The sequence below is a fragment of the Ictalurus furcatus genome, chromosome 9, assembly GCF_023375685.1.
Source record: "Ictalurus furcatus strain D&B chromosome 9, Billie_1.0, whole genome shotgun sequence".
In the NCBI taxonomy this organism is placed as follows: Eukaryota; Metazoa; Chordata; class Actinopteri; order Siluriformes; family Ictaluridae; genus Ictalurus; species Ictalurus furcatus.
The window spans coordinates 10,240,175-10,262,437 of NC_071263.1; the positions used below are offsets into that span (position 1 = coordinate 10,240,175).

The 22,263-nt window shown below is 39.8% G+C and overlaps 1 protein-coding gene across 1 annotated transcript in view; it reads right to left on the minus strand.

Moving 5' to 3' along the window:
• Nucleotides 1-22,263, minus strand: part of adam12b (ADAM metallopeptidase domain 12b) — a 175,725-nt gene that overhangs the window by 1,425 nt on the left and 152,037 nt on the right. Inside the window, exons 15-22 of the mRNA XM_053633490.1 lie at nt 21,769-21,877; nt 19,786-19,984; nt 19,581-19,658; nt 12,910-13,018; nt 11,195-11,333; nt 10,449-10,557; nt 8,745-9,011; nt 873-1,048 (exon numbers count right to left, since the gene is read on the minus strand). Of these exons, the coding sequence (XP_053489465.1) occupies nt 873-1,048; nt 8,745-9,011; nt 10,449-10,557; nt 11,195-11,333; nt 12,910-13,018; nt 19,581-19,658; nt 19,786-19,984; nt 21,769-21,877 (1,186 nt within the window). The remainder of the gene's footprint in view (nt 1-872; nt 1,049-8,744; nt 9,012-10,448; nt 10,558-11,194; nt 11,334-12,909; nt 13,019-19,580; nt 19,659-19,785; nt 19,985-21,768; nt 21,878-22,263) is intronic.

Below are 22,263 nucleotides of genomic sequence, written 5' to 3' on the forward strand. Positions count from 1 at the left end.
TCCAAAAGTCATGGAATTAAATTTGTGCCAAAAGTATTTAACATAACTTTTCAAGGAATGAACAAAAATATACAATGAGAAAGAAGAAAAACACTGAGTGGCAAAAACTTAACATGGTCTTCAAAGCATTGTTTGTTAACAGTTTTCTAAGTATCGTTTTCGCTAATCATGGTTTATGAATGTGCTGCCAGGGTTTTTGTTTTATGCTCCACAAGTTTACATTCTGGCACAAATCTCTCATGTCTGCGGGCTTAACAGCAATTTACTCTCATTGGCTAGTGAGATTTGGATTGACAACTCCCTGACCAGCAAGTAGAGACTTCAGTGGTGCGAATTTTGGAGAGCATTCTGGACGTGGATCTCTGTAAAGTTACAGTGTTTGTACTTTGCAGTGGAAATTGCTTACTTAGTCAGTATATTAGTTCGTAATCAATATTATAGGTTTTGGTAGTCTCATATGACAATTTTTCATCATCACCAACGTCATCCTACTCCTCCTCAGCCGAACACTTGAGCTGTCGATCCAAATAGCACTAGCCAATGAGAATAAATTTCAATTTCGCTGTTTTAAGCCCACCCACACAAGATTTGTACCTGAATGGAAGCGTAGTGAAAACTCTGGAGCGCATTCATGAACCATGATTAGCGAAAATGAAGCTTAGAAGACTGTCAACAAAGAATGCTGTTTATTTGAAGATCATGTTCAATTTTTGCCACTGTAGTTTACTGTTTTCACTTTCAGAGTGTTTTCTTCTCTCTCATTGTATATTTTTGCTCATTTCTTGAAAAGTTACATGCAATACTTTTGGCACAAATATTATTTTATATATAGTCTGAAGGATTTAGAAACATTTAGACAATATTTTACTGACCTTGCTGGCTGTGGTATAGCAGGTGGGGGCCGTGGTACAGTTGGGATTGGAATAGAAAGAGCACCGGTGCTGGATGTATGCACTCCAACTGCTGATGTGCTCCTTGCCAATCTGTAACCTCTAACTGGGGGGTCTGCAGGCAGTGGCTTTTGGGGAGGACTGGGCTTCTCATGGTCCTGTATACAACACAAAATAATAATGTCCTGTTTTGTAATCTTTTAGAGTACAGTTAAACCTTAAAATCTGCATTTAATGAGAAAAAACAGACATACATAACCACTAGATGGTGGTATGTTGCTGTCTATTACAGGAGCCCTGACTCCTTGCCTTGCCTCTTGTATCGTAATCAAGTTGGAACTGCTGTGTTTGCTTCCTGACCAGCAGTTCTAGGGACATATTCTGAATAAAGAAGTTATCTTATGCAGCTAATGTATTCCAAGGGTCAGGTAATGACAGGGGAGGCAACTGCATGATGACTTGGAAAGACTGTCATTCATGCTGCATTGTGTATGAATGACAGAAGGACTGTCATTTTAAAAAAAATATAATTAGCCTTATAATTTCTTAATCTATTCATAGGAAATTTGTTTTTGTTATACATTAGAAACTAGTGGGCCTGTTTTGGTGCATTCACTAATGTATTGTTATTTTGGTTGGGCACAAGCCAGTCATTGTTTCCTGTACTTGCTGAGTTGCTATTTTCACAGAGATAAAAGTGCCTGTACCTGATGCACTACAGGTGCAATTTTCAAAATCTGCTGTTGCACTGGTATTTTCAACCTTTTTTGGTTTGGTTTTGTTTGTCTAAAATTGCATTTCTGTTGCTGGCTTAAAGTCCACACAAACCGATCTCAAAACTGTATTTTCCTGCCTCATCTTATTTTATATATATATATATATATATATATATATATACACACACATACACACATATGTTACAACCTATCTTTGTGGATGTTCACTATTTAAGTAATCGCACTTTAATATAAAAGCTACTCCACCCAACTATAACTAAACACAACTGACTAAACAATTTTACATAACAAATAACAAAATTTAATTGTGGTGAAGTGCAAATTTTCCAAGCCAGCTATTTCCACTACTAAATATCTATTAAACCAATAAAAAAAAAAAAATGCCAATGCACTGAACACTCTGCTAAGCTGATCTGATTGTATTTGACATCAGTGCACACATTCATTCTACAACAACCCATTTTGTCACAAAATTACAAAGAATCTATCTTTCATACACTAATGCCATGATCTTATGCCTTATTTAACGCTTGGGTTATGATGATATAAATAGCGCCCTAGGTCTTTCTCTGAGCCAATGAGCCTCTCCTGGGTGTGAAAGTGATTAATGTTAACCCTGCCTGAGCAGGGCTCTTCCCCAGAGATTGTAAGGTCACAAAAGCATTATGGGAGTGGTTAGTCGTGTGTGTTGCAGCACCACCTAAAGAAATGTTGGGACTCTCACAGTAAACTGTGATTCGGTCAACCAGCCAAGTTAACTGATGTGCTCGCATTATTGCTTACACAAGTGGCTTGGTACTCAAGCTAACAATGGGATCATCATTACTAACCAGATCATCAAAGACCAAGTAATTTTGCTGATGAGTTCTAGCGCATACTCTTGAAACAGTTTGTTAAAATAGCGATATTATTATCAATCCCTCCAGGATATTGAGATCACAGAAACTCAGCCAAAGCCATCTTTGATTCATGTGCGTTGAACATGAGTACACCTAAACGGTATCATTTACCAACAAACATCTCTGCGAAAGACAGTGCAAAACAATTTTGTGCAATTGCAATTTTGTCAATTCAAGTAGTTTTCCACAAAAAAAGCACAAAACACTCTGCAAATTACATCACAAATTTTTTTTAAAGCCACAAAATCAAGCATTTTGGTTGCAAAATAAGTGACAGACATATATAGATAAGACATTACTTGAAAAGCACACGCTGAATTTTGCAGTGTCTATTTTTTTGTGATGAATCTGAGAGCATATTATTATGACTATTGTTTCAGTACAGAAGTCACATCCCACAGTTTTGGTGATGCTTTCTTTATATCCCTTGGGATGTCTTTTAATACAGTACTTTAAGGCAAGGTGGGATATTCAATACTAACACAGTCACACACTGACCAGTACTTACAAATCAATTTTGCAATGAATCCTAAACTCATTGCTGTTTCTGGGAACCCACTGGGGAGCCCACACTGATATAACTACAAAACAATCTCTACACAGTCTCTTAAGTCTTTGGAAAAATATTAAATCCAGAAATATATTAAATCTCAGCCTGGCTGTCAGCAAAGTACCTCTACAGCTCATGCTGCTTGTTTGATTTTTACTTTTAAAAAAAGCAGAGGCCCCATGGGGTGGGTGGTGGTTACGGCCTCAGCAGGATCGTTTGAGTTGGCATGAATGCCCTCTGGACAGTGCTGGTCTCAGCTTCCCACACATACTGAGCACTTAAGAGAGTCATTTTAGCTCTTCTGTCATGGCGGCACTCTCGGAACTGCTCACGCTGATTTAAGTCTTAATAAGAGCGTGCTCAGAGAATCAGTAGGAGAGACAGGAGCACTGCAGCAGCACAGCTAGTGGGTAAAACCACTTCAGATTCAGAAATGGTTCTTCTTAAATGTGAGGCTATGACCATTTGTGTGCAATTTAGGATATTAAAAAAAACTATAATAAAAACACCAAATTCATTATGTCCCACTTTGTGTTCACCATCTTCTGATACATGCCATGTGGCTTCACAAACACAAGCTCTTATAAGATCATTATTACGCACAATTATCCTCTAAATATCATTCTTATTTTACCATCTGCACACATTTTGGTTTGAAGTTGGCTTTCTACATCAACAGCTGTCAATATTGGAGGAAACAAAAATGGCAAAAAGTGTTCTGACTTAAGAATCAATTCTTATAGATCACAGAGTCATATTTCCTGTCTGTCTCTATTCATAATTCTAATGTTTTCCAGGTTTGCTCTCTTGTTTGTCTGTCATGTATCGTCCTGTCTATGCCTTTAACCAATTCCTTCTGTTTTGATGAAAACATTTTTTTTTAAAACAAAAGCCCAAATAAAGCCACTCAGAATTTTCACCCTCTTGTCTACAACTCCCACGCTTTACATTTGCATTCTTCCCCCAGGGAAGCCTTGGAGGCTGGCTATGCATTTATGGCTGTGAAATACATGCCTCATAACACAGCATGCATGTCAATTAGAGACCTACGCTCATGCAGAGCCATGCCACAGTCAGCCTCAAACATCTTAGGACTAGCTTTACTGTACTGTAAGACTGTCTGTCTGGTTTAAGGTGAATGTACTCTGGTATGCAGCAGAGGTGACTTTCAATTCTTGTAAAAGCAGCAGGCTGAAACATACACAAAAATGAAAATATTTGCCATGTCTCAATAGCTATGATTCCATCCAAGTTGCGAATTTAATTTGTGCAAAAAATTGGAATATCACATAAAACATTTGCACCATTTCCATCCAATGTGTTAGAGAGAACAAAATTGTCACTTCTAGGGAAAATTGTCACTTCTCACTTTCTCCCATTTTTACTTTTCTGAGCCAAATATCCAATCATATGATCTGTTGAGGCAAAGTCACATGCATTTTTCATATATATATTTTTTAATTTGGTAAATGTGTTTCCATCATAGTTTAGGCACGACGTCTTATCGAATAAAAAAATTATCCTCCTCAGTTGAGCACAAGTTTTTTATGCACTCAATTGAGGTGGATTTTTTTTTATTTGATAAGAAGACATGCACATAAACTATAAGTGTTTTATGTGCATTTTGGAGATTTTAGATTTGGAGTATCGTTAAGTTGTTGAATCTTGAATTTATTCTCTACAGGTAAAAGGATTCTGACTTTTGTGTACGATTTCCTTGACTCAGTTGGATTTAGATTCTTGCCACTGGAATTGCTGTATTGTATAGTATTGTTGATTCTGTAGTGTTGCTTGGAAGTGTTTGTTAGTCTATACTACTTAGTTCTCTCAGGTGGTTAAACAAGAGTAATTTCAGTCTCCCTTAAGTTCTGAATTGTGAGCAGGTGTTACTAAGATATATTGCAGGTTATCCTGTAGCGGTTAACGCATAAAGACTAGACATGTGCCTCAAACCTATCTCTTTTGTCAGCTCTCTCAGACCTCAAGCTCTCATCCATAAACCACAGGCCAAACTTCTTGTAACTTCATCTACCCTCCTCTGTTGTCTCAGTCTCAAACAGTTAGTGGTAGGTCTGGAACTGCCAGTCTGCTGTAAAGAAAGCTGATTTCATCTAAGCTTTAGCTTCCCATTACTCTCTTGACTTTCTGCACTAACTGAGATATGGATATCTCCACAGAACTCTGCTACACCTGCTTCTCTATTCTCTGCTTATGTTTTCTCTCACACTCCACAAAAAACTGGCAGGGGTGGTGGTACAGGTCTGCTATTGTCTCGGAGATGGTGCTCTCTCCCAGTCTCATCTCAACATCTCATCCTTTGAATTCCATCCAGTTACAGTTACCTCCCCGATCAACCTTCTATTCAATGTCATATACCACTCTCCTGGTCTCCTAGGAGACTTTCTTGAAGAAATGGAGTCTTTTCCCTACCGACAGCACCCCTCTTACAGTCCTTGGAGACTTCAATCTCCCCTTTGACAAGCTCGAGTCCTCTTGCCTTCTCCCTCTTCTGCATTCCTTCTCCTTGATATTCAATAGCTGCCCAACCACACACAAGGGAGGAAATGTCCTGGACCTGGTCTTCAGTCACCGCTCTCCAGCTACAGAAATCAATGTTACCCCACTCCACACCTCTGATCATCACTTGGTATCCTTTACCATCACCCTCCCTATCCTGCCTAAAATCAGCTATCAATACTTCTCTCCTACCATCAAAATCTCCATTCTATCCCTCCTTCCTCCATAGTTTCCTGCACCCCATCACCCCTTTCAGTCCCTGACTCCTTTTCCTCCCTACCATTGCAGTTAGCTACAGACACTCTCTTCACTTTCCTCATCCATGGACCTCCTCTGCCCTCTATCCTCTAAACCTAGGAAGCTTTCTTACCCTGTTCCTTGGTTGTGGGATGTGTTATGCAGCAATCAGAGAGAACTATCAACAGCAGAGAGAAAGTGGAAGAAATCCCAACTTGACACAGATCTTGCCTCTTACCGCTCTCTCCTGTCCAAATTCTCATCTGAAGTGACATCTGCTAAGACTGCCTTCTACAAGGAAAAGTTGGAAAAGTACACACAAGACCCTTGCAAGCTCCACATCATCTTTTCTACACTACTCAACCCACCAGCTCCTCCTGCTCTGTCCTCCCTGACTGCTGAAGAGTTTGCCACCTTTTATGATGAGAATATTGAAATAATCTGCCAGACTTTCACTTCTACCCCAACTCCTACACCACCCACTGAGGATTCCCCTTCTCCTTCATTGGCACATTTTTCTAATCTAGCAACAGAAGAGATCCTGCAGGTCATCTTGTCCTGCAATCCTACCACCTTCCCATTGGATCCAGTCCCTTCCATAATGCTCCAGACCATCTCACAAGACCTCCTCCCCTTCATCACGACTATCATCAATGGCTCCATATCGTCTAGTCATGTACCGACTGCTTTCAAGAAAGCAAGGGTTATTCCCATTCTGAAGAAACCCACTCTGGATCCCTCTGACATCCATAACTACCGACCAGTATCGCTTCTCTCTTTTCTTTGTAAAATCCTTGAACGCACTGTCTACAATCAACTGTCTCTCTACCTCTCACAGAACAACCTCCAAGATCCTATCCAGTCTGGCTTCAAACTGCACATTCCACAGAGACTGCACTTTTGGCTGTCATTGAGAAGCTACATGCTGCTAAATCAGCCAAACTGTCATCAGTCCTCATTCTCCTCGACCTTTCAGCAGTATTTGACACAGTCAACCACAAGATTCTCTTGTCCACCCTCATGAGTCTCAGAATTCATGGTGCAGCATGGCAGTGGTTTGCTTCCTACCTGGAAGGTCACTCATACCAGGTGACATGGAAGTGATCCACATCTGCTCTATGCAGACTCTCCTGTGGTATCCCACAAGGCTCAGTACTTGGTCCTCTCCATTTATATTCGATCTCTTGGTGAGGTCATATCTTCACATGGGTTCTCATACTACTGCTATGCGGATGACACTCAACTCATCCTCTCTTTCCATCCCTCAGATCCTCTTGTTTCTTCTCATATCTCACCATGTCTGGCAGACATCTCATCATGGATGGCAGCTCATCAGCTGAAACTTAATCCCAGCAAAACTGGACTGCGGTTCACCATGTCAGGATCTGGCGATCTCTCTGGACACCTCTCTAATCTCTCTGTCGAATACTGCCGTGGGGTAACCATAGACAATCAACTGTCCTTTTCCTCTCACACTGCTAATCTGACACGCTCAGGTCGATTTTTTCTTTACAACATAAGGCCACTCAGATGGCGGTTCAGCTCTTCTTATTTCGATACTGGATTACCGCAACTCACTCCTGACTGGTCTGCCTCGGAGTGCCATTCAACCTCTACTAGTGATCCAGAATGCAGCTGCTTGACTTGTTTTCAGCCTTCATAAGTTCTCCCACACCACCCCATTGCTACTCTCCCTCCACTGGCTTCCTGTAGCTGCTTGAATCAGATTTAAAATTCTGATGCTTGCCTACAAAGCCAAAAATGGACCAGCACCCACTTACCTCAAATCACTTATCACACCGCGCACTGCACCATGCTCCCTCTGAACCTCTAGCACTTGAACTTCCCCTAACAGCTGAGTCACTGTTGGTCTTCAAATGACGTCTAAAGACCTACCGCTTCCTAAAGTACTCAAATTAGCATTTTTCATTAAAATATTATTGTTATCTGTGCTTTTCTTACTATATTACTTCCCAACAGAGTTATAAGACTGATGGTATTCTTAGTCCGTGACCTAATGAATCAGTATCGGGATGTATTTATTAGTAGAAACTTCAAAGCACTTCTGTAAGGGCACATGCCAAATGGCATATGTAAATGTAAATTTTATTTGCATCTGGTGTTTCCATCCAGCGTATTTTTAATGCAATATCCTAAAATTTGCATAAAAATATATGGATTTAAACATAGCTATTGACTAATTAAAAAGAGATTTTAGCAATGCTATAACCTCCATAAAGGTAGCTAATTAGCTATACCTATGCTTAATTAAATGATGATGGTATTCTGGCTGATTGCCTGCCCCTGGCCTATGAATATTTGCAGTGCTGTTCTTTTAAATCTTGGTAGTGTCATAAATAATAAGTTTATATACAGTATGTCTGACCATAAACTACTGAAGTTTCTGCTACTGCTGTGGATGAAGAGAGAACTGTACACAAGTAGACACATTTTTTATTTTCATTTTGGCATTTTAAATGTTGAATACACTAAAATAAAATAAAAAACATTAAGCATTAATATGTTTTGGCACTGCTGGGGGCCTTTATGCATTCTCAGTTCTATAAACAACTGTGCACTTCAAAAATTTATAGTTGCATATGGATAAACAATAATTGTCAGATACATTAGACAATGGTGTGCAGCAGCAGTATTTCTACAGAGTGAGTTTCTTTCAAAAATTCAAATGAACCTTGTGCAAATGAACCTTAAACATCATTTACCGTTGCCTTCATTAACTGTTAACACTTGCGTATTTAACCTTTTAAGGTTCCTAAGCATGACAGGTGACAGAATGGCAACTGCTATTGGCAGTGTCCTGTGTACATCTGCCTTGAGGCCGTTGTGTGTACAGGGTCTAAAGTGCTGCATATAAATATAAAACTTTCATGCTTCAGTGCATGTGAGAGCTCACCTGATTGGCCATGAAGACTGGCTGTCGTGGGAGGGTAAAGAAAGGAGATGCTCTCACGGGAGACTGAGTGTGTCTGGGCAGAGGCCTGTGGGGAGGCACGGGGGGCGGAGCCAGTAGACCAGCAGTCACACCCAGACCCAGCGTTATTGGAATGGGGTGGCTGATGTGGAGGGGTTGGCACTGAGCAGGGCAGTGAGGAAACCGTCGCAGACTGTGAGGGTGGAATGTAGTAGGAGGCAGAAGAGGCTCGGCACTGAGATGACAGGGCTAAAGACAGAGAATGAGGCCATGAGAGAGAGAAATGGGGAGAGAGAATCTGATGAATGCTATACTTTGTTAGCATTTCTGTTTTGCCATATAAAGCCATCTCTCTGTATAGTTCATTTGAACTTTGCTTTCTGATGCTTAACCTTTGTGTGTGCCTCTGCCACAGTAACACTTCAACAATAACACTTCAACATGTACTTCAACTGCTTTGTGTATGAATGAGTCAGCACACATTTTATCTGTCTCTCTGTCAGCCATGCACACATGAATATTATAGCACACTGCTATTTAATCAAACACATACAAAAAAATTACATTCTAGGGCAGGAGTATTCAGCTCAAATTTGTGAAGGTCCAGGTACACGGAATGACTTGCTTGCAAAGTTTAGCATAACTCTTTATTGCATGGTGTTGCCAATAATTAATTTATCTCCAATTTTTTGATAGGCAATAATTGAAAACTACTATGTTCCCATGTAACTGGAAAATTCTGCAACTTATAGTCTGGAAAATGCTGTTATTGGAATTGTAATCTCATACATTTTGTGTTATTTTTGACTACATGATACTTTCCACCATTGCACACTGTTGCCATATGGCAACAATTTACCAACAAACATAAAAACATAAAAAATTATAAAAACATTTTGATATAAATGTAATAATTAATGCAGTAGAGGGATAAGCAACTAACATGACTGAAAGGTGACACGAGTTACCTTAACCATCTATGATTAGTTCATGGCTATAAATAAAGCAATTTGAAGTGGTTATGGTTTGTTTTGTAGTGACACTTCATGTTACCACTTTTGACTAGAGACAATGACTTTGAATAAACGATACACAAGGAGGATATTTTCTATCCATTTGTCTTTTACCTTTCTATTTTAGTCACTGACTGAAAAAAGTCTATGAAAGTCTGGCAAGTCTCTCTTCATGTTCTAAAGTCTCTAGCCCTGTAGGTAGTCTCTGGTCCAATGAGCTGCCTTCAGCTAAATAATTTACATAATTGCATGTGATTGCAGTGCAACAGAGATCTGCTACAGAAGTTCATTTTTAGAAAATCAGAGAGAAACCCATTTTTAAGCATGCTATGGTCATAAAAACAAACTGTTTTTAAAAAAAAAAAAAAAAAAAAAAAAAAAAATTCTATCTATTTTACAGTGAATTGAACTAGAGGTGCTACTTCAGTGAGATGTGCATTTTGCATAGGTTAAAGACATTTTCTTGGAAAAAACCTAGAGAATAAATCAGCGATACACCTTCACAGCATCTTGTTTATTACAATAAGCTTTATCTAAATTAGGTTGGATAATTCCACTAATTTCACGAAGCCCAAAAACACTGGAGATACAGAAGTACAATGAAATGAAACTGGTCTTTGTGTGCATGTGTATGAGTATGTATGGATGCGTGTACAGAATTAATCCTACGTACCTTATCTAACCTACAGTTAGCAGTTCCAGATGGGGATTTGTGCTGGGGAGAGTCTCTGTACACAGGCTGTGAGTGTGATGGACTGGCCGATCTTCTCCATCCCACTGATCTACAGAATAACAGAAAAAGGACAGAAACTGTAAGAGTAACCACCTTGATCTCTGTAACCCCCACCCCAACACACAAATTTTTGTAGTTATAATTGTGAATTTTACCATTTGATTTGCACAATATATCAATACGGCAATTGCACCTTCAAGTCTTCTGGGATATAGCTCTATCGGTTCTGCACATCTGGATTTGGATATTTTTGCCCCTTCTTCTTGGCAAAATTGCTCAGGCTCTGTAAGGTTACATGGGCTTTGACTGGGCTATTCTAACTCATTCAGATTCTTGGTTTTAAAACACTACATTATAGCTTTGGCAATATGCTTAGGGTTATTGTCCTGTTGGAAGGAGAACCTCTTCCCCAGTTTCAAGTCTCCTGCAAACTGGGACAGGTTCGTCTAGAATTTCTTTGTATTTGGCTCTATCTATCTTGGCCCTCAACCCAGCCCCCACTGATTAAAAGTATCCCCACAACATGATACTACCACAATGTTTCACTGAGGGGATAGCTTCATGACATATTTTCCCAATTCCATTTCAGATCCAGGTTGTAACATTACAAAATGTGGGCTGTGGATAATTAGCATGCGCTCAGTTCATGCTGAATGATACACCTTTTGCCATGTTTCTGGCCATACCTGAGCTTCTGAATCGTGCTCTTCTTATTAGTAAAGAGCAGCTGGAGCAGAGTCTTCCTCTTCAAGCAGATGAGCAAGCCAGCCGCAAACAGGCAGAACACAGTGACCAGCACGCCTGTGGTGACGGGCCGACTATCAGCTGACATCACATAGGACAATACACACATTAATACACACACACGCACATCTAAGGTACAGAACGGCACAGAGGGGAGACACACAGAATGCAACCAGTCAATGGTGGTTCAAAACTCGCCTACACTTGCTCATTGTCATTTTCTGACATCAAGAAACTCAGTTATTTAAATACTCTAATTGAAAGGCTGGCCTTGTACATCAGTGCAAGAAAGTCAGTGACAATTGTGCACTGGACCGCCAACAGACCAGCCTTTTTTGATTGGTTTTGCCATAAGTAACTCTAGCCCCTTGTGTGTGAATAAAAAAAAGGGAAGATGTAAGAATATGTGACTTTTACACACAATAATACAGGCATGAGATTCAAGGGAATTAGTGGAATATTCTGGTGTTTTTCCTCTATCTCAATCATCTGTAGCCTAGGGGTGATTACCACTGACAGAAATTGACATATTTCTCTGTACCAAGAAATGAACAAAAGGTTATTGACTGCCACAACAATTGCTCTTAAAATTCCATTATAAGTTTCACATAAACTGATTTTACAGTTCTTTTCCCAGTACAGAGTAATGCGTCAAAATTTCTGTCAGTTGTAATCAGCCCAGATAGAGTTGAGGTTTGAAAAACACTGGAATATTCCTCTAATTCTTATCTGTGTTGTAATTCTAATCTGTGCCAATCACATATTACATTAGATTAGGTTTGACAAAATAAGTACTTATTCATTGACCATGCCTGAGCATTAGTTTATGCAGGAATTGTATTTGCTATGTAAAAGCTGCCAAGTTAAATGGAAATATGGCTACAGCTCTACTTTGGCCAAACTGCCAAACATAAAAGTCTTACATATTCCTTGTTAAAAATAGTCGCTCATCAATCAAAGAAAGCACAGCGAAAAGAACAGGCCTATTTCTCATATTATACCCTATTAGTAATCATTACTGGCACAAATGAATATTATTAATAGACTGATGATTTAAAATGGTCAGGTCAGTGGTGGACTGATTTCAAATCACGTTAGTTTGCACAAGCAGTCCTCAATGTTTCTTGACTTATTTTTAGTTTTGCAGATACAACATTACAAACATTACATGCTGAGAGAGCAAAATTGAACTTTAAGCATGTCATATATATATATATATATATATATATATATATATATATATATAGAGAGAGAGAGAGAGAGAGAGAGAGAGAGAGAGAGAGAGAGTTCCTTGAGTTACATATAGGGAGGCATGAACTTCTAAAAGTTGGATCTGTATTGGATCAGATTTGATTTATTTTTCTCATCCAGTGACTTTTTCATGCTGTAAAAGAGTGTAGTGTCTACTGACATGGCGCATTTCTCTCATTGAACATAAAATTCACCAACTACATTATCATTCATCTGCTGTTTCACATAACAGTTAACAACAGAAGCTTGCAGACAGCTGCCTTTGATTATGAAGAATCAGACCAGTATTAGGTTTTGATTCTTACAGCTCTATTATTGGTTTTGAAAATGAAAAAAGTCAGTGCATTGGTAGTTACATGTTGCATATTGTGTATAGGATGCGTATAATAACTGTTCACTACTCTACCTGCCAATCTCATTGGTCCACTGTCCACGCTGCCACCAAACCCTGTCGTCTCGCAGAATGGAGGTGCCCAATGAGCTTCACAGTGGCAGTTTTTCTTATTATTACAGACCTGCAGACACAAAGCAGACTGGGGTTAAAGGACAAAATCCACCTTGAACAACTAGCACATCAATCTTTATAATCACTGTGTGACAAAAGATTTATTTTCTGATTAAATTCTGGAACTTGGAATCCAGCATTTGCTGTCTCCACTACTTCTATACTGGGTTCCTCATTAATATGACCCCAGGAACGAAGAAAGGAATTTTACATTGGGGGTGCTGGAATTTTATGCATGAATTTTCAACTTTTCACTAATCACCTTGCTGCTACTTTTGCTGTTAAGTCAAATGTTCATTGGAACGTCATCACATTCTATCTGTAAACACAGTGGTGTAATTTTCCCATACTGTCAATGAAGAACCACTATAAGATCTAATGAAGTACAGTGCTGTGAAAAAGTATTTGATGTGAAAAAGGATTTCTTCTGTTTTTTCCAAACGAAAGACAACATAAAACAAAGGCAATCAATACACAATACAGTTTTTATTTAAAAAAAAATTACTGAAGGAAAAAAAAGTTAGCCAACACCTATCACCAATGTGAAAAAGGAACTGCCCCCTTAAACTTAAAATCTGGTTGTGCCACCTTTAGCAGCAATAACTGCAACCAAACACTTCCAATAACAACTGGAGATTCACTTACTTCTAGGACTGGGACTTACTCCTATACTTCGGATCATTGTCTTGTTGCACAATCCAGTTGTGCTTGATTTTCAAATTATGGACTAAAGACGAGATGAATAGTTGCTGTGCTCTTGGAGGAATTTTGGAACGTCGGCCACTTCTGGGAAAGTTAACTACTGTGCCAAGTTTTTCCATTTGGAGAAAATGGCTCTCAGTATGGTCCTTTGGAATCCCAGAGCCTTTGAAATAGCTTTGTAACCCTTCCCAGACTGATGTATTTCAATAACCTTCTTCCTCATAATTTCTGGAATTTCTTTCAATTCTGGCACAATGAGTTACTGGGTAAGACCTTTTAACCAACTTCATGTTGTTGAAAAAGATCTATTTAAGTGTTGATTTGATTGAAAAGGGTTTGCAGTAATCAGGCCTGGTTGTGTCTAGTCCAGCTGAACTCCATTATGAATGCAGTTTCATAGATTTGTGGAATTAATAAATATGGGGTTGGTATTGGATAACTTTTTTTTGCTTCAATAAACAACATTATCATCTAAAAACTGTATTTTGTGTTTACTCAGGTTGCCTTTGTTTTATCTTTGTTTTCATTTATAAAATGAAACAATAAAAAATGAAACAATTTTGTATGTATGACACACAAAAACATAACAAATAAGGATGGGGCAAATACTTTTTCACAGCACTGTATGAAAATCTGCATGAACATAAAAGTGCAATACAGTGTATTCCATTGCATTTGATGTGTGTTTTCAGAACTTCATGCATTTCCTTGGTCATGCTGAGAGGCTTAGGAGCGGCCACTGATGTTTAAAACATACAGAGGACAGGTCACGCTTCACCTCAGGCTTCAGAGAGCATTCTCGGGGTTTCAGGAGGTAATGGGTCTCAGCTGTATGTGTGTGTTCACTCACAGTGAAATATCAGGACCAGTGTGTCCTGATTATACAGGAAAACAAGCAAAAAAAACCCAAACAAAAACAGACAGAGATATCTTACCTTGTCAGGATCACCAAGATAGTCCTTATAAATTAAAGAGTTTTTGTAAACGTGATGCGCTTCTTTTTCAAAACCGAAAGGGTAAAGCCAGGGGGAGCTACATTCCAAAAGTGATTAGGGCTCTGAATGGGACCTCTGATTAGGCATAATTTCCTTTATCTCCTTTTTATGGACACACACACACCTGCATCTGTGAGTAACTGGACTATTACATCATATCACTCATTCCAACAGCACACACATCACACACATCTCTCTCTCTCTCTCTCTCTCTCTCTCTCTCTCTCACACACACACACACACCAAATTAGGACATTGTCTCTGCTCTGTATTGTCTTGTACTGTTGTACTATTGCACTGTTGTGCATGTTATATCTTGTGTCTTACATGCCTTATGTGTTTTTTGCACTTTGTGATGTTTTCACCACTAGGGAACTAAGCAATTAAGAATTTGACAGCAAAAGTTATACTCTGTATAGCCCTTTATACAGTCCCCCCAAAACTACTGGAACAGCAAGGCCAATTAATTTCTTAGTGCTATACACCAAAGACATTTGGGTTTGTGGTGAAATGATGAATATGAGACGAGAGTTTAGAATTTCCGCCTTAATTTCTGGTGTTCACATCTAGATGTGTTACACAGCATAAAACATAAAAGCTTTTGTATCAGATCACCCAATTTTTAGGCGAGCAAAAATATAGGAACATAAGCTTTGAAGTAAATTAAAGTAAATAACACTTAATATTTGATTGCATATCCCTTGCTTGCAATAACTGCATCAAGCCTGTGACTCACTAACATCACCAAATTGTTGGTTTCTTCTTTTGTGATGCTTTTCCAGGCTTTTACTGCAGCCTCTTTCAATTGTTGTTTGTTTTGGGGGGTTTCTCCATTCAGTCTCCTCTTCAGGAGGTGAAATGCATGCTCAACTGGGTTAAGGTAAGGTGTTTAACTTGTCCAGTCTAAAACCTTCCACTCCCCCCCAACCGTAACTCTAGCTTTTCAATGCTTACTGTTGATGAGTGGTCTGCATCTAATGTGGTATGGCCTCCATACTTCTGCTATCGAACAGTGGTTTGTGATACTTTCGCCCCTGCCCTGTTGAGGTTGTTGGTGATGTCACTGACAGTCCTTTTTTGTTTTTTCTTCACAGCTCTCACAGTGTTTCTATAACTGGTGTTGTTGTTTTCCTTGGCTGACCCATTCTGTGTCTGTTGCTCAGTACACCAATGGTTTCTTTCTTTTTTAGGACATTTCAGATTGTTGTATTGGCTATGCCCAATGTTTATGCAATGCCTCTGATTGATTTTCCCTCTTTTCTCAGATTCAAAATGGATTGCTTTTCAGCATAGACAGATCTCTGCCTTCGTGTTGGCTTATCCAACATACACAGTCTTCACCGGTGAAACTGGAGGCTAAACCCAAGATTAGATGTTCAGAGCTATTTATTGTTTAAACAATCAATCTAAAAGGACACACCTGGGTAACAAGAAACACTTATCAGTCACATGTTCCATTATTTTTGCTTGTCTACAAATTGGGTGCTCTGATCCAAAATGTTCTATGTTCTATGCTGTTTAACGAATCTACTTATAAATTCCAGGAAATAAAAGCTGAAATTCTAAACTCTCTTCTCCTATTCATGTTTTGATCTCAAACCCAAATGTCTTCAGTCTACAGCAAAAACAACTGAATTGGCCTTACTGTTCCAATAGTTTCAGAGGGGACTGAATAACCCTGAAATCTCAGAAAAGTCGGGGGGGGGGGGGGGACACACCCAAAAGTGTATGGGTACATGTGTGTCAGTGCCTAAAGTAATTATAAGTTAAGAGAGTTAAGAGAACTATAGTTCGATAGACACTCCCTGACACATACAACACATACACACACGCACTTTTCTATGTTTGAGGAAAAGCACTACTCATTAGCTATATGAGCAGTGAGCTTGATTGAGGATTCAGGGATAAAGAAACACAAACACAAAGACACTCTAACATCATTATGTCCTGGTGTCCACTGGTCCATACCAGCAGCATAATCAGGGAGTGCAACACGTCAAGATCAGCTTTTAGTTTGTTTCAACTGCTACACTCCATCCCATCATGCATCACTAATCACAAGCAACACTAATTCCCTGCGTCAACAAAACTCTATTTGTTCAAACACAACACAAAGAGACAACAAAAAAGTTCTTATAAGATCCTGGCATGTGTCTTATCTGTCTCAGCTTATGGACAGAAAACACAGAATTTCTAAGAATCTTTCTATCTTCAACACTGAGCAAGTGCCTGCTTTTCAGAGTGGAATAAGAAGTAATAAATAAAACCGTATGTAAATAAAACCCCCCAGGGGGAATGTGGGATGTGGATGACAGTGCAGGGGCGGATCTTGGCCAGGATGTATAGTATTCACATTTCAGTGCTTTGCTGGCAAACATGGTGTACATCTGAGCCAAATGATGATGAATGGTGCTTTAAGTAGAACATAAATAAAGCTATTAAATATGAGTGCTTTAACTGTAGTGGGGGAATGAAGACCGATTTAAAGTTAACATAGCAGCTGTCGGAAGCCACTGGAGCATGTGGTTATAACTGGGAAGCAATAATATTAGGTACAGCTCTGATCTGTTATTGATTGTACGTTGCAGAACATTTTACTGCAGTGAGCAAAATGATGAGAATTTTTACAGAGCAGATTAAAGTACCAAGTTTTAAAGAGAAGTCATAGTAGATGTTTTTTTGTCAACTTGCTCCTACCTGGCAAACTGATGTCATGAGTGGGGCTTCACTGGTCCATAGCTAAATATGTGTGCAGTAGTTAAAAAGACTTCGTCAGCATTTCATTTGATTGAAGTTTAATTTAGCTTTTTTTTTTTTAATTTAGAGGTGGACTTACTCCTATGCTTTGAAGCATTGTCTTGCTGCATAATCCATTTGAACTTTAGTTTCATTCTCACTTTAGTTACATTGTTCTTTAGGATTTTCTTGTAAAGAGCAAAATTCATGTTTTACTCAATGACTGCAAGTTGCCCAGGCTCTGAAGCAGCAAAGCATTCCTACATCATCACACTTCCACCACCATGCTTGACCGTAGGTATGATGTTCTTTTTGCGTAATACAGTGTTTGGTTTACGCCAGATGTAATGGGACCCCTGTCTTCCAAACAGTTCCACTTTCGACTTATCAATCCACAGAACATTCTCCCAAAGGTTTGAGGATCATCAAGGTGTGTTTTGGCAAAATTCAGATGAACTTTAATGTTCTTCTGGGTTAGCAGTGGTTTTCACCTCGCCACTCTTCCATGGATGCCATTTTTGCCCAGTGTCTTTCTGATAGTGGAGTCATGAACAGTGACCTTTATTGAAGCAAGAGAGTCCTGTAGTTCCTTTGATGTCGTCCTTGGCTCTTTTCTGACTTCCTTGATGAGTAGCTGTTATGTTCTTGGAGGAATTTTGGAAGCTTGGCCACTTCTAGGAAGGTTCACTACTGTGCTGAGTTTTTCCATTTGGAGATAATGGCTCTCACTGTGGTCCTGTGGAGTCCCAGAGCCTCTGAAATAGCTTTTTAACCCTTCCCAGAGTGATGTATTTCAATCACCTTCTTTCTCATCATTTCTGGAATTTCTTTCAACTTTGGCATAGTGTGTTAGTATGTAAGACCTTTTAACCAACTTCATGCTGTTGAAAAAGTTCTATTTAAGTGTTTTGATTGAACAGGGTTTGCAGTATTCAGGCACACTACCTCCAGAGTCCTCCCAAGTCCTACTCACGTCTGAGGCCGATGGGGCGCCCTCCCAAGACATACGCCTGAGGCCAATGAGGCCAAACAATATAGCCTCCCAAGTTCTGTTCCTGCCTGAGGCCTCCCAAGACCCATTAATTCCAGAGGCAGACGAAGCAGCCTCCCAAGCCTCATGACCCCAGCAATCCTGTCCTAGCCCCATCTCTTGACCCCAGTGAGCCTTTCCCAGCCCTGTCACCTGACCCCGGTGAGCCTGTCCCACCCGCGCCACCTGACCCCGGCGAGCCTGTCACCACCTCACTGCCTGTTACCCACCAAGATGGCCCATGTGTGCTTCCTAGCACTGCTGGAAAAAGCCCACAAGAGAGCTAAGGTCTACCTTGGGACCTTAGGTTTTGTGTAGACATTTTGCCCAGAGGGGCAGGACCACTGGGGGGAATGTCTGAAGGTGCTGCAGGAGTAGTGCCCTTGGGGAGGATCTGTCAGGGATTTCTCCCTTGCGCCCAGTACTGCATACAGAAGCGCTCAGCATGCATAAGAGCCAGAAGTGGTACAGTGCTCACTTCCGTCTTTTCATGTTTTGTTTACTTTGCCACATGTGTTTTGCTTTTTTTAATGTCTTGTCTCCTCCCTTGTCCTGTCTCCTCACATGACATTATCACTCACACTTGTTCTTAGTTTTCCCTTTGATTAGATTGTGTATTTAAACCCTCACGTATCTTTGTTCTGAGCAAAATATTGTTCAGTGTTTTGCTGCCTGTGCATACCAAGACTTCTTTTCAGTGTTATGTTTCTTGTGTACTTGATCTAGCCCTGTTTCCTGGTTTATGCTTTTGGATTATCCCAACAATGCTGTTTGTAAATCACCTGACCTCTGCCTGTTCCCTGTTCCTGATATTGATTCATGCTTTGGACTTGTCTGCCTGCCTGCTCTTTAAATTAAACGCCTTTAACCGCTTTTGCATCCGTTGCCACTCACTGTACATGACAGCTTGCGACAACAACAAAAAAAGGCTACTAAAGAAAAAGATTTTATGTTTTCTGTTTTGTTGTTTTTAAACTGAGAAACCAATGGATATGCAAACTTCTACATTCAACCATACTGCAAAAGAAAACGCCATTTAGCTTTTCAGAATCATAAGCAGGTTATATAAGGAACATTCTGGATTACCCATGTGTGCTAGTGTTACTTACCCCTCTGCCATGGCATTTCCCTGAACACTCGTGCACTCCAAACACACTGACATTCTGACACTGTCTGTTCAAACACATCTGTAATAGAGAGGAAAAATCCACAGAGAATGCGACACTGAGTACATGTTCGTTTCAAACTTCAACTCTGCTGATTAAATATTGACTTTGCTTGGGAAACATTTCCTGAAGCTTTACAGAGCCATACCATGCCCTCAGAACACTTGGTGCCAGTCAGCACTAGTCCTGGGTCAGGCATGTCGTCCCCGAGGTATACATGTGTCCCCCGACACAGGATACGCCCCCCTTCATGCAGGGGGATGTTGGTCTCTATGGAAACAGCATTGGTTCCAATTACCGGTCGATTTGCACCACCCTGGCACTGGATTTTGCCACATTTAGCATCCCTGTTTCAAAACAAACACACACACACACACACACACACACACACATATCAATCTGTTCTAGTGACATGTATCACAGAACATACACTATATGGCCAAAAGTTTGTGGACACCTGCCCATCAGACCCATATTTGCTTGGTGAAAATCCCATTCCAGTTTTTGCTGTTATAACAACCTCCACTCTTCTGGGAAGGCTTTCCACTAGATGTTGGAGTGTGAATGTGGGGATTTGTGCTCATTCCACCACAAGAGCATTAGTGAGGTCAGGCAATGGTGTCGGCTGAGGAGGCCTTTGTGCTGTCGGTGTTCCAATTCATCCTAAAGGATGTGGGGTTGAGATCAGGGCTCTGTGAAGGCCCTTCACAGAAGGTGAAGGTGAAGGTGAAGTTCTTTCACTCCAACCTTGGCAAACTATGTCTTCATGGAGCTTGTTTGTCCACAGGTTGCACTGTTATGCTGGAACAGGGTTGACTTCCTTAGTTCCATTGAAGAGAAACTGTAATTTTACAGCATACAAAAATAACTTACACAATTGTGTGCTTCCAACTGTGTGGCAACAGTTTGGGGAAAACCACATATGGGTCCACAAATGTCTGGCCATATAATGTATATGCTTCCATTCTAACCAGTGTTTTAATCCACATTTTAATTTGTCAAAATACAATTCCATTTGCTTTTTTATGTGTGCTTTCCCCCCCATTTATCACCCCTTCAATCATGTAATAACACACTCTTACTTTCTATATCTGCTATGGCCTGGGAAATAACTTCACATGGTGAACATTTGACATTTTCTACTATATGAATTTCTGCAAACTAAGGCTCTCCTGAAATGTAATATGTTTCCCATTTGCATGTATTGCAATCAGACCTTATTTTGAAATCTGGTTATTCCCAAAAAATGAAAATGACAAAGTTGGAATTAAAGTTTCCATTCCAACTAAATATGACCACAGGACAGCATGGTGGCTCGGTGGGTACACAGGGACCCCAGTTCGACCCAAAGTCTAAATTTAAACATTTTAAAACCTTGTCTGCTGCCACGTCTACAGTGTAAGCAACAGTGCATGTCCATTGTGGATAATTTGTCAGCTGAAAACATAACCAACAACTTGATCAAAGCATCACATTAACTGTGTGAAGAAGCTAGCAATTTAACAACTAAAACATCTATAAGACTGATTTTACAGCCATACTTGTTAAACTGGCTTTTTGCATAGGCATAGAAGCCAAGTCATACTTAGTAAAACATCAACAATGAGAAAACTCACAAATATCCTGTCTGTTCATTGCCCTACTGTCTCGCATCACACTTTATACAGAGCTCTATTATAATTACTGTTGTTTTGTTCCAAGATAGCTTTTGATACAAAAGTGAAGCATGCTGTTGTTTTATTACTGCCTCGACTGCTTGCACGGGTTCCCAACATACCTAATTTAACTAATTAGCCAATTACCAGTCCTTCCTGAGTTGACGTGAGTGTGTGTACACTAAAATGCACAGGATAGGGGGTACTCCAAGACCTGGGTTCGTAAAGTGTGACTTATGGAATGGAAGTGAATTGGAAGTGTGTGAAATGGACAGAAAGGCTGCCTGTGCTACTCATATACAGTAGTACAAAACACTTCTGTGTCTGATTGTAGTATAAATCCAGAGTGAGTTCACCAGATCAGGTCAACTGTTTCCACTTCTTAGTAATATTACATTATTTTAAGCATGTGAGACATGCCATGAAGCCATCACCCTATTCCTGGCTGTGTGGTGTGTGTCGTGAACAAGGTATACCGTGCGTCACATTTGGCGAAGGAGCCTTTGGAATCCTTGCCACAGTTGCCATAGGGATCTCCAGCTGAGTTCACTCTTTCAAAGCAGATACCAGGGGCAGGTTTGGCCCCTAGAGAGAGAGAAAATACACAGTTAACTCTGATCCTTAATTCAGAATGACACTAACAAAATATCTAGGTTTTTGGTCAATTTCTTAATTCAAAACAGACAGCAGGGAATACCGTTTAAACAAGTCTCAAACTGTGCCCTGTGTCACATTAGTAGCCAGTGGAATAAACAACACTGCATGATGTGGATGTTATATGGGCAACATATAACTCTGTCTATCAATATATCCCACAATGTATTTTACAATCTTTAGCTGCATGAATGGCATAAGCATCCAAATGTGTTTATTATTATTATTATTGTTGTTGTTGTTATTATTATTAGTAACATTTTTATTATTGTTCTTGTTGTTGTTATTATTATTTGTGTGTATGTCTATAACATACA